The following is a 13,575-nucleotide window of genomic DNA, read 5'->3' on the forward strand; positions in this document are numbered from 1 at the left end:
AAGCCTGACTCACCTTTGGCGTTCTAAACAGCAATTACCAGGTTGCTTGGCATTCCAACAGAAACTTCAAATATCTCACATTGTGGATTTTATTAACCCATAGGGAGAAACAGGCTTTCTTCTCTGTCACTCATTTGCAGAAAGCTGGGACCGAGCCTAAGGTCTTGGGCCTATTTGATTAATGGAGGCTCTCCATTGCAATGAGCCAGCAAGGAGAGGAAGGACGCAAAGCCATCAGGCAGAGAACTGACCCTGCAAAGCCATTCTCTGTGAAGTCCCCACAAGTCGGGAGGGGCCAAAGACATCTCTATTCTCTTATGATTAATATCAGCTCTCATTGGGTGATTAATGCTATAACTCGTAACTCTCCACTGGCTTCTCAAAAAGGAAAGCCTTCTGTACTCTACTTGCTTTGCTGTTTGACGCCACTAAAACTGTTAACGTGACCCCAGGACCCAGCACCATATGGTCCATGTCCACCTCTCCTTCCCCTGTCCCTTGCTCATGGAGTCCCTGTCTCCAGACACAACCGCACCCTCTCTCTTGCCCTGGAGCAGGCTCACTCCTTCCCATCTGGGAGTCCTTGGAGAGACCGCTCCCTCCCTCACTGCACCTGGCCATCCCCTTCTTGTTCTTGGCTCAGCATCTGGACTGCCACAGAGGAACCCCGTGGTTACCTGTTTAAGTCCACAAGGCATCCCTCCATAGCACTTCCCTCAACTGTAATTCAGAAAGTACTTACTTGATATCTGCCCACAGGCAAGGACACAAGCAGCACTCCTGTTCTCATCTGATTGGCCAGCACTAGCCACATGATCATGCCTAACTTCAAAGGGGCTGGAGGTGCATCCCAACATGTGCCTGTAAGGAAGAGAACCAGAAATAGTTGGTGACAGCACTAGTCATCACCAAATGATTATGTTTTGTTTGAAAAAAAGGTGTTATTCCACAAAAATCACAACACACACAACTGAACACCAAATGCACTAGACCTGACTTGCTAGGACCATCTTCACAATGAAACAAATAGCATCTACTTACATTATCCCACCTGAAATATCATGATTTTAATTGTAACATTAAAATTATCAAAACAATCCGTACACATAGCTTTAAAAATATTTCAAGCAGTAATGAGCGATAAGGTGAAAAGGAAAGTATGCCTCCTTGCCCAGTTCCCTCATCCCATAATCCTACAGAAGTGATCATTATAGACAAGGTGTTTCAGGATTTGAGATGCAGGTAGGGAGGTCGGGGAAGGCTTCACAGAGAGGCATGACCGGAAGCTATTTGGGTTTCTTAAATGTGAGATTTAATTTTCAAAGATTCCTATGATCCAACTGAAGCTTTCTGATAAGGCACTTTGAAATTCATGTGAGGAGAAATACTGCTGTCTCTCGGCAAAGAATTTAGAAGAGCTAGGAACTCCAAGCCAGAGCTCCAATCCGGAAAATTCCAGCAAAGCATCACTCTAGGCTTAGTGGTTGCCACCCACTACTCCTCAGATTAAAAAGCTTCAGAGCCCTGTGACCCACTAACATATTCACAAACTAACTCAGATAATTAATCCTGGCTCATTCATCCTCTTAAAACTATACAAGTCTTCCAGCCGGCCACCCTGACCACTAAGAGTATTTTGTGGGCTCTCCATAGGTTGCAAGCTGCTCGGCTGAACAGAGACACCCATTAGGAAACTGAGCCCCAGCTCTCCCCAACGAGTGAGGAGGGGACTTTATTGAATGCCTTCAACATGACAGGCACCCACTCTGAAGTGGTTCCTTGATCCTAACAGGTGGGGAGGTGGGTGCTGCTGAGCCCACTGTACCACTGAGAGCAATGAGTCCTGTAGGCTGGAAATGACTTGGTCACACTCACCAGCTGCTGAGCTGCAGAGCTGGGATTCAAGTCTGACTGTTCTGACTGCAAAGCTCACCATCATCGTTCCCCTCTCGCTGATGCTGAATTCGGCTGCCACCTTTCCCAACCATCGTGTATAAAATGATGACCCCCGTGACGCATTTCTCTCTAGTCCTGGAACCCTGCTTTGTTTTCATTGACAGGAGACACATCACCACCTCTGTTCACTGCTCTATGCACCGACCCCCAGTGCCTACAAGAGCGGCTCGCCCTCAGTAGGTGCTCTGTGATTATTTGTTGAATGAGTGAATGGTGCTATGAAAAGAAGACCGACCTGAGTTTAATCCTAATCTGTCAGGAATCCGGTGTGTGACCTTGGATAAGTCCACTTTGCTCTCTGGGCCCCAGCAGCCATATCTGTGAAGTCAGAGGGCAGGATAAGAGCATCTCTTTGTAACTTATATGCCCTGTGACTTACACAGCCTGTCACCCAGAGCAAAGGTTGCTTTCGTCCTCAGAAAGGGGAAACAAGATTGGAAATGCTAAAAGGATGACAAAGAGCTCGAGGCAAGGGAGGAGCTGGGGGAGGGACCCTTGAAACCATTTGGTGTCTGCCCTCCTGCCCGCTCGCTCGCTCGGACTGGCCTCCGCAAATTCTCAAGCGGACAAGCGCGAGAAGCTTGGGCAGAGGAATTTGGTCCCTGTCTTGCTGAGACAGAGCAACAACCACAAAGAAACAGGAGTGAGGCCAGGGGAGACCCATGGGATGGTCCCTTAGGCCAGAAAGCATCTGAGTGTTAATCAGATGATGAGATCAGTGTTTGCTCTTCTGCCCACCATCTTTGTGATTTCAGGGAGGTCTCATAAGATCTCTTGATTCCATTTCTTCAAATGGGAAAATTAATATGTTCTCTTTCCTCTCTGCACCTCAGTTTTCTCCTCTGTAAAATGGGAACAATATAACTCTTATTTCATAGGAGCTGTGTGATGTGAAAAGTGGCTTATGAGAATCGAAGGCTGAAATGCACTGAGCCAGAAGTTCACACAGCCTGAATCTGTACAGAGTTCCTCTCTAATCACAGGGCATCCCTTTTTGCTCCATGCTGCTTGGGACCCAAAAAAAATGAAATTGTCATGTTTCTAGATTATCACAAAATACACAACAGTCACTTGGAAAAATATGATATGGGGTAGGGGAAAGGGGTGGTTAAACTGGGCTCATAGAGGCAGGTAATGTGAATGAGTGATAATGGAGGACTGCCCCTCGGTCTTAGTTCTGGGGATGTAATAGGGACTAGTGGGGACTGTGGTTTACTAGCGAGCATGTGCCGTGTCTGAAGCGAGCAGCCGCTCCTCAGCTCCAGCCAATTGTTGCCATGTGATAATGTGGTAATGCAGGCCCACACAGACATAAATTCCAATTTCTAAAGAGAAGCCAAAACCCCATATTTTATGTGCAATAAATGTTGTCAAAACTCACATTTAAAAGAAGTGAAACAACAACTGTACCCCGTGGGCTGCCAGATTGGGATTTCTAAACTAAACTGTCAGACGACAGAATTAGCCACTAAATTAGCCAAATACTTTCCAGATACTCTCTTGGCAGCTTTCTCAGGATTCAACATTATATCCTATTTAGTTTCTCATAATTCTACACACTTAGAGCAAATAAGGAGCGCTTAGCACCTACTATGTGCAGAGTGGCTCTAGACATCGTAAAAGTGAGGTACCAAAAATAAAAACAGAACAAAAACAGGCACAAGACACAGTCTCTCCACCCCTACCCTATCCTACCCCACCTCACTCCCGTAACTGACCTCTGCGACACCCAAAGGTAGATTCTGATACCTGCTGGGGGACGGTTAGAGACAGCAGGCGCTTCAGGAGTTTGGACAGAGAGAGCTTTCCCTGCGGTGGTCTGCGAGAGCTGCCCAGAGGAGATGGCTCTCGAGGCAGGTTTAAAGGGTGGCTGAGATCGAGATCAGCTGATGACACACTCTGGCAGAGACAGGGGACTGCGCCTGTTGCAGAAGACCCATGCAGGGTGGTTGTGCAGAATTGTGCTGGGGAATCTAGACTTTACCCTGAAGATCCCTCAGGAGGAAGCTGGTAGGTGGTAATGGGGCAAAGCTGATGGAAAGGGACCCCATTATCCTCCTGCATCCTCCAGGATGAAGAGCCTGGGCACTGAGTCCAGAGGCCCCTCTAGGTCCGACTCTTTGCCTTTTGTTTTCTTATTTGACACAATACAGAACAAACAGGCCAGAGCTTCCCCTGACAGCTTCGTGTAGGCTGTTTCCTCAGGGGTGGGGGAGATGCCTTCATGGTAATGATCTGGATCCTGAAACAATTCAGAGAGGCAGCAGGGCTTTGAAACAGGCCGTATTTCCTTTTTTTTTTTTTTTTTATGATGGTTTCATTTTACATTTTTATTGGCTCTCCACTGATTGCTCTCGGGCTCTCTGACGGGATGTGAGATGCGCTGACATTTATAGAAATCAATACATTAATAAATCACGAAGTTCATAATGTCTGATTTGCTTCTAAATGAGACAGAACTATTATCACCATAAAGTCGCACATAAAATATGCCCAATTGTGATGTATTGTATAGTCTAATCAAAGGCATTTGAGTGAATAACCTTTCCCCAAAAGAAGGAAACAATCAAAACTGAATAACGCCATTAATAATTCAAGGTATGTCTGCCAAGGCTTCATTTATTAAGTGCACAGTTAAGAGGCTTCTGAGCTGAGTCCCACAGATGACACCTTGCCATCTTCTCCCTGCCTCTGGGCAGGCAGACATCCGCGCTCCGATGAACTGGCTGCACTCCCTGCATCTGGCAGTGGATGTGCGAGGGTAACGTCCAATAGCCTTCTCCAGCTAAGAAATGGACCAAAACAATACACATTTTGACCGTCTGGATTATTAAGGGCAGAGGACATGGAATCACGCAGTAACTCTAGGGGAGAAGAGGCAGGAAATCTTCTCCGTGACGGTCAGTTATTGTATCCATAGACTTTACACTCTGGGCCCTGTGTTTCTGGTGTCCACCGCCCACTGATGCTCTGCCCTGTTCCCTGACAATCTGCAGCCCGAGGTGCTCGATGCTCTTTCAGCCAGCGTCTTGTGTTTGCTTCTGTCCATTGCGGTTAATATAGAATGATAATATTCACTTTAATCAGTAAATGTCCAACCTGAGCTGGCAACTGAGTGCCTTTCTGACAGAGTCAATCACAGAACAAACAAATCTTCCTGTATTAAAGAAAAGCACACTTAATTAACTAGATCCATCAGAAAAGGCGCAATTGTGGCCTACAGAGTATCTACAGACTTGATTACTGGATTCTGCCTTTGAGAATCATCCTTAAAATCACAGACATAACACACTATTAGATGAGAAAAACATTTTTTGAGGACCTACTGTGTGCATAGAGCCCTTCACATATCTTATCTCCTTTAGATTCACAACTACAAGGTGGGTATGATTATAGCTGGAATTAGCCTAATAACCATATGCCTCCTAGGGACAGTGAGATGATTAGATCAATCCTAAAACTATTACCATGCTCTCTGAGCTCACCAAGACAAGCACTTAATAGGAGGATACATTAATACTGAATTCCAGCAAAAGCTTACCAGGCCAATCTCCATTATTTCCCTGCTTGTGATTATTCTATATGAGGTACAGAACCTTATTTTCAAGATAACAACAAAGAAAAGGTTTATTTGGCTAGACTACTGGAGCTGAGCCTGCTTTATGCATTGTTTTTCAGGCCCTTAGCACACTAATTTGGGATAGTTAAACATATGCCAGCATAGCAGCAGTAATATGATGGAGCTGGCTCATACCCATGGATTGTGCACTGCACTTCCCAAATCCACATCCTGTGACTTCGGTTGACAGCCTGATGGGAATATTTACACCAAAGAAATTGGAAAATGGTATCAATCAGGCTTTTCTCCCATCCCCAAATGCCAGTTGTTAAACACTTACCAGCCCACCAGAGCAAGCCCTCTGCCTGGAAACCATCACCTGGTAAGGTGTCAAGTTAGCTGGATAGCAATGAACTACCCTTCAAAACGCAGGCTGAAAGACAAGATTTTCACACCTTAGCCTGACCTTGATCCAGGGAATTTCCACTGATGAGAAGATTCTATGCCCAACCTAACAGAAGTCCTAGTCACACAGCAATCTTACTTTTCCTTTGAGTAATTTTTTTGACCCCTCTCTGCACCTTCGTATTTCCAACTTAAAACTAGCAGTGCCCTTTCCCCGTGGAATAGAGCAGTAACAAAATCCCACCAACGTGCTCTTCTTATCTCGTGCAGAAATATTCGAGACTCACTTATCCTGGGCAACATGCCCCCCACCCCCCAACTCAGGGCAGCCACCACTCATGAACTGGCCATCTCCACGTGCTGGAACTTCAGGGCAGGGTCCCCCGAGACCAAAGGAGAAATGGCGGGAGGTTCCCCACTGCCTCCTGACTGCTAGCTGGTGGCAGGATTTGGGCCTTGTGTGACTAATTGCTCCTAGAGCTGTGAGGACTGCTGGTGCCACCTAAGTACACCATCCAGTTTCATCCTGGGACACTTTTTACAGACACAGAGGTCCACTTAAAACATCATTGAGAGATTTCCACCTGCAGCTGAGACACTGCAGTGACCCTGACATTTCTACTCTGCAGCCTGGCCACAGCCTTAGCTGGAATGAAATGTTGCTTTGGAGGCGAGGAGACACAAGAGTCCCTAACGTATGTGGCCTTGCTCCCTGTCCTGAAATACCACTTAGGGCTCTTTTCTGCCAACTCTGGGATCTAAATGACCCACTTATTTCCCAGAAGTTTCTTTGTTTTTTTCAATCTCAGTGGAAAATGTGCAAATGTTATGCTGTCACACAACCAACAGAATTGTGATTTATGTCTGCATAATGGCTTTGTGGACTTTTAATAATTACATTATATTTCTGACACCTAATCTCCACTACCACCAGCTTCCGAGGCACATCTGACACTCACCTTCCCACACACCCACCCACTCACCCAATGTGCTGATCTGAAGGCCATGTTCAAAAACACCCTCCTTTTGGGAGAAAGGTCAGAGAACCGAAATATGCTATATGCAGAAGAATTTTCAAGTCATTTGACCTGGAAAATCTCCCATCAAATGGAACAAGCAATACTCAAAGATTTTCTTTGAGGGACTCTTTTTTTTTTTTTTTTCCAGAAGATTTTCAGGACTAAGGTGTAAATGAATGAGAAATGTATAAATTCAATTTCGCTTAAAAGGGGCAGGAGGGTTTCAAGATTAAGAGAACAAACGCTTGGAGCAAAACATGATTTGAGTTTTATTGAAGCAAGAAGACTGAAAAAAATGTCTGGAACACTCAGAAAATCTTTATCAAAGCTCAGCTCAGCACTCCCGGGACTCATCGTTAAGTTTATAAAATTCAGAGCTGACGAGTTGTGTGTGCTGTGTGTGTCTGAGTGAGCTTATGACTCACCTCCAAGCTCCTGCTGTAAGAATCTCAGCCCTCAGCCTCCAGGATTACACTTCAGGACCAGATAGAACTTGTCCCCCCCGCCAGCCCCCTGCGCGTCCCACCCCGGTCCATACAGGCACCAACAAGGATCTTCATCGTTGATAATAATGGGGTAAATTGTCAATCAAAAAAAAAATGGTGTTAATCTCACCCAGAATAAATCAATCGACCATGTTTAAGGGGAGAGAAAAGATCACAGTTTCAAATGCCAGCATGCCATCTCTAATGTAGTCTTTAATGTAACCAACATAGTTTAGGCAACGCTGAAAATGAACCACTAGAAGCACTAGAAATATGATTTCAAGAGGCAGCACAGCATTCAATTTTAGGCATTCAATTTTATGCACACTGTCACCTAAATTATTTGCAGCTCAAGTATGTCATGCTCTTTAAATTTCCCTCTGGGTTCAGTTTTCACAGCGTCCCACAGTTTTGATATGTTATATTTTCATTATCATTTGATTCCAAATGCTTTCTAATTTCCATGAGGTTTCTTCCTCCATACATGGGTTATTACGAATTCGAACCATGTTGCTTGGCTTCCAAACATTTGGAGATTTCCTCTTTTTTTCTTCTTCTCTTGATTTCTTGTTTAATTCCACATGGATAGAAAACATTCTGAACAATTTCATTTCTTCAAACTTTGTTGAGATTGGCTTTATTACTCAGGAAGTGGTCAATTTTGGTAAATGTTCTCTGAGCCCTTGAAAGGAATGTGCGGTATCTATGGCGGTTGGATAAAGAGCTCCACTCCTATCAATGGAGACACATTTGTTAATTGCATTGCTCATATCCTCTATACCCTCATCGATTTTTTTTTTTATCAGTTGCTGAGAGAAGGGTTTTGAAATCTCCAATTATGACTGTGAATTTGCTAGTTCTTCTTTTCTCTGTCAGCCTTTGCTTTGTATTTGGAAACTATATTATTTGTGCATACTAATTTGGAATTGTTATATCTTCCTAGTGGATGACACCTTCATTATGCAAACTCCCTTTCTCTCTAGCAAAGCTTCTTGCCTTAAAGTCTACTTCCTCTAGTGTTAAAATAGCCAAGCCAGTTTTTCTTGACATGTTTGCATGTTGTACTTTCATTTCTACTTTTTCTGTGTCCTAATTAATAAGCATCGAGCTAGGGCTTGGTTTTTATCTGAAGATGGCTTTCTTGTATTAAAGATTTTCTGTTTAGCTTTGCATTTCAACAGTTTTATTGTGATGTGCCTTGGTGTGGTTTCCTATCAGTTTCTCTGCTTGGGTTTATGCTTCCAGAATCTGTGGCTTGACATCTGTGGCTTGATATATTTAATTGGTTTTTTTAAATGATCAATTGTCACTTCAGATACTGCCTCAACAGCATTTTTTATCTCCTCCCCATTGGGGACTCCAGTTACACATATGTTAGAACTTTTATGAGGGGTGCCTGGGTGGCTCAGTCGGTTAAGCATCTGACTTCAGCCCAGGTCATATCTCATGGTTCGTGAGTTTGAGCCCCGCTTCGGGCTCTGTGCTAACAGCTCAGAGCCTCGAGCCTGCTTAGGATTCTGTGTTTCCCTCTCTCTTTGCCCCTCCTCTGCACACACTCTGCCTCTCTCTCTCTCAAAAAAAAAATATATGTGTATATATATACACACATATATATATATATATGTGTATATATATATGTATATATATATATATTTTTAAAATTGCGATATGTCTCTTATGGTCTTCTCTGTATTTTTCGTATTTCTCTCTCTGTGCATAAGTCTTTATATTTTTCTATTGACCTATCCACCAAATCATTCTCTCTTCATCTGTGCCCAACCAGCCGTTAAATTGATCTATTTAGTTGTTAATCTTGGATAATACATTTTTTAATTCTAGGACTATATATATATATATATATATATATATATATATATCCCAGTTCTCTAAGTCTCTGGTGGAATCTCCATCTTTGTATTTATTTTCTTGAGCATATTCACCATTATTTTAAGGCCCACAGTTGATAAAGCCAATATTTAGATCACTATGAATCTATTACCGTATTCTGTCTTTTTCTCTTGGTCCTATCTTAATATGCCTGGCAAATTTGCAATGAGTGGTGAACATTAGAATACAAAATGTGAACACTATCTGGCTGAACCTTCAACTTCTGCAAGGTAACTGAGCAGGAGCAAATAAACTTAATCCACATAGGGATTGAGTTGTTTCAAGGCTGGATTTCAATCTTTGAGAGGCCTGATCTACTTCTAATATGCCTTGCTCCTAGAACACAGTCCTTTAGGGGTCAAACTGAAAGCCTGAATGTTCACCAGGAACCCACCTCCTAGGAGACCCTGAATCTAACCGCTAACCCATAACCCTGTGAGCCTGCCAAGAGCTCCATTTAGCTCTGCAACCTTTGGGCTGTGGTTTTTGCTTAGTTTCCATTGACCTCAGTCACTTATGATAGCTCAGGTTGATAACATTATGTCTGTGCTCCCCTCCTCTGTGGCCCCTCCGGTCTTGGCCCCTCGAGCCCTGAATGTCTTCGTAGGACTGATCCCATTTTTGTCTTCCCAGATTGCCGAAAGTTCTGCTTATATTCTTTCCCCTTAACAGACCCTTTTGCTCAGTTTCTCAAGCTCAGAACCCATGCCACTTATAAATCAGCATACCCTGTGAGATGAAAAGCAGCACTGACTGTCAGGCTCACCTTAATGAGTTTTTCTTCCCTCCAGAATCATTGCTTCTAAAGATAGGATAAATTGGTAGCTCTCCAGTGCCTTCGAACACATGTGTTAAGGTATTTTTTCCTGTTCCCCCACCCCCTGCCCAGTCTTTAGGTGTCTTTTTGTTGCTGTTACCATGGTAATTTTTAAAATTTTTTTAATTGGTTTATTTCTTTAATACTCCTTTTCCAGTTGTTCTCAGTAAGAAGTCAGCTGTACTAGAGGAGAGCTCACCCTGGCCTTTTGGCTTCTGTATCATTGCATATGATAGATATTCCCTTTTTCCCTTCCTTCTTGAAGACTCAAATAAATTACCAGCTCCCCTTGGAGCCATCCCTGCCACCCCTTTCAATTTCCTGCCATCCAGGGGTTATTCATGAAGAGCTTCCTCCTCTTGGCTCCCAATGCCTCAGCCATGTCCACACTGCCATGCCACTACTTGGCCTTGGCATGATTTGCCAGCAAAGAGTTCCAGGCCAGCAATCCATAGCATCCTACAAATGGGAATATCATATTTGGCCCATGCTGTATGTTTCCAATGTTAAAGTCATTGATAACAGCTAAGAGTCAGGACACAAACAATCTTAACTGTAGCAGCTCTTAAGAAAAACTAAAAATCTGGGCTCTGTGAACCTAAATTCTATATAACAATGACTAGCTGTGTAAGAGCTGTTTCCCTTTCATGGGGTAATGACTCACCAGTTCTCAGTCCCTGCCGCTCAGGTTGTAACCCAGCACCTGACTCATTTAAATTACTTACCAACTACTACTGGCATTTGAGTTTGTAATCCTGGTCTCTGTGCATGTCTCACCACTGGTCGGAGAGCTCCATATGAACAGTCTGTCTTTTCGTCTCTCTCCCAATCCCATCCCTGGCATGGCAGAGACGGTGAACCCTTATTTGTAGACATACCACTACAAGAATGCTATGTAAGTATTTTTAAGGCTGTGAAACTATTCTGGAGGATTCTGTAGTGGCAGATACGTGACATTATACATTTGTCAAAACCCACAGAACTGCACCACACGAAGAATGCACTCTAATGTAAACTATGGACTTTAGCTAAAAATATTTTAATCTTGGTTCATCAGTTGTAACATATATACCATACTAGTGCAAGATGTTAATGATAGGGGAAGCCGTGAGGTGACATGCATGTGAACTCTGTATTTTCTACGTAATTTTTCTGTCAACCTAAAACTGCCTTAAAAATAAAGTCTATTAGAAATGGTAAATAAGTGCAAATGCTATTAATCAGAGTGATAACAGAGGGCAACTAAATCTGGCCAAATAAGTTTCTCCCATGGGATTCAGATCAGGACCAGGTCAAGAGCAGAAATATTTACCAGAGGATGGATATCCATCTATACCACCACTTAATTTTTTTTAATGTTTTATTTTATTTTTGAGAGAGAGAGCACTGAGGGGGACAGAGAGAGAGAGAGAGAGAGAGAGAACAGGGGAGGGGTAGAGAGAGAAGGAGGCACAGAAGCCAAAGCAGGCTCTAGGCTCCGAGCTGTCAGCACAGAGCCCAATGCGGGGCTTGAACTCACGAACCGTGAGATCATGACCTGAGCTGAAGTTGCATGTTTAACTGACTGAGCCACCTAGGTGCCCCTATACCACCACTTTTAGGGACAGCAGAAAATGAGCCCCTGCTGTCTGGGGTTATGGGTGGGGAGTGACCAAAACACACTTAAAGTGATAGCTGGACTGGCTCACACACTCTTGGTCAGGAGTGATGGAAGGACAGGAGGAAGTTCAAATAATAGCCTACAGAGGTAAACCAAGTTGACCCCCCAAATCAACCCCAAAGGCCTGCAGGAGAGCAACAAGACCCCCATTTTCTACTCTCTGGGACCTGGACCCAGCCAACTCTATGGTGCCATGAAGGAGTTTCCAGGTCTGATAATCCGTCTTATGTTTCGTATTCAGCACAACAGGGGACTTCACCTGCCTCCACTCTGCTCACAAGTTCTAATGTGCTAATTAGTTTTTTCCACAGCACCCCCCCCCCCACCACCACCTTGTTTTCCCCTGCATCGGTGTTACTTATCAAGCTCCTAAAGGGAAAAGAGAAGCATAGGCTTGTAGACTGTAAGCTCCAGGAGAGCAGGGAACAGAGTCGTTTCATTCACTGAAATATGTAGGTATGTCACTGATGATTGTTGAGTGAGCGAATATAGAATCCTACAAAATGTGCAGCTTCAAATGACAAGGTAGCAGAGGGCGGCCATGGGGCCTCTGTTGTGAAGGGTATCACATAAGCCACTTCACAACCAAACATGCAGGTATGTTCAAGGACCCATCCACATCGTGCATCCTCTGCCCCATGCCATCCCATCTCTCTTCGGGCTGCATGGCTGCATGGCTGCGGGCATGCTCAATGAGCCCCCTGCTGGGAGCCGTGGGCACTGCGAGGTGACCCGTTAACTCTTGCCTGCTCCCACCTGGGGAAAAGGATAAGGAAAAGGTCAGCACCAGCTCTGCTACAAGATCTCTTTGCGTATGTCGAGCTGGATGGTGACCTGGACACCCTCCGAGTGGAATCTCCATGGAAAATAAAAGTATGCTTTGTCTTTTCGATGAATGGATTTGGTAAAATGTTTTCTTACTTTTTCCTAGACATCGCCTGGTGGTATTACCAGTATCAGAGAGGTAAAAAAGTTTAAACTAACTTGACTACTTTGGTCATATTACTTTCAAAAGAAGAGCTTCTTTTTTTAACGTTTATTATTATTATTATTTTTTTTTTTTTTTTTTGAGAGACAGAGAGAGACAGTGTGAGCAGGGGAGGGGCAGAGAAAGAGGGAGACACAGAATCCGAAGCAGGCTCCAGGCTCCAAGCCAGCAGCCCAGAGCCCAACGCAGGGGCTTGAACCCATGAACCATGAGATCATGACCTGAACCAAAGTCGGATGCCCAACCGACTAAGCCACCCAGGTGCCTCCGAAAGAAGAGTTTCTTAATCAAATAGATTTTGTAATTAGTCTACTTATTCACCAATTTTCTTTGCCCCTTGTTAGCAAACACCACCTACATAGAAACAGCTGGAAACTTTCTTTTAGAGACAAGTTATAGGAAGAGGTTTGCTCCTAATAAGAAACGGATATGTTTTTCTCTAATGGGTAACAAGATAATATGTAAAAGCTCAGAGCCAGTCTGTGACTCAAGCTTGGTCACTGCTTGGAATAAATGACCTGTATTTCTAAGTTGTCTTTTTCCCATGGCCTTAACCTCTTAATCAAATCAACATTTTCTGAGGCAGTTTTTCTTGTTACTTTATCTCTTTTAAATTTATTATATTTATTTCCTATAATCAATTTTAAGCCCTTGGTGAAACAAAGTGGAATGTGTTTAAATAAGTAGTAAGGAGAGAAAAGGTGGTTGACTGGGTGGTGAGTGAAGTAAGAAAAAAGGTAGTTAGGTGGGAGGTAAGCGGGCAGAGATCAGGAAGGGAAAAGTCAAATGCCTGTGGGGC

At 43.8% G+C, this 13,575-nt stretch overlaps 1 protein-coding gene across 4 annotated transcripts in view; it reads left to right on the forward strand.

The window, feature by feature from the left end:
- KCNIP1 (potassium voltage-gated channel interacting protein 1) overlaps positions 1-13,575 on the forward strand; it is a 346,247-nt gene that overhangs the window by 314,452 nt on the left and 18,220 nt on the right. The window contains exon 2 of one of the 4 annotated variants that reach the window (XM_040444656.1): positions 12,720-12,752. The exons of the other annotated variants lie outside the window; for them this stretch is intronic. Coding sequence (XP_040300590.1) covers positions 12,720-12,752 — 33 coding nt within the window. The remainder of the gene's footprint in view (positions 1-12,719; positions 12,753-13,575) is intronic. 4 annotated transcript variants of the gene reach the window in all.

The sequence above is a fragment of the Herpailurus yagouaroundi genome, unplaced genomic scaffold, assembly GCF_014898765.1.
Source record: "Herpailurus yagouaroundi ecotype Mexico unplaced genomic scaffold, PumYag 29, whole genome shotgun sequence".
NCBI lineage: Eukaryota > Metazoa > Chordata > Mammalia > Carnivora > Felidae > Herpailurus > Herpailurus yagouaroundi.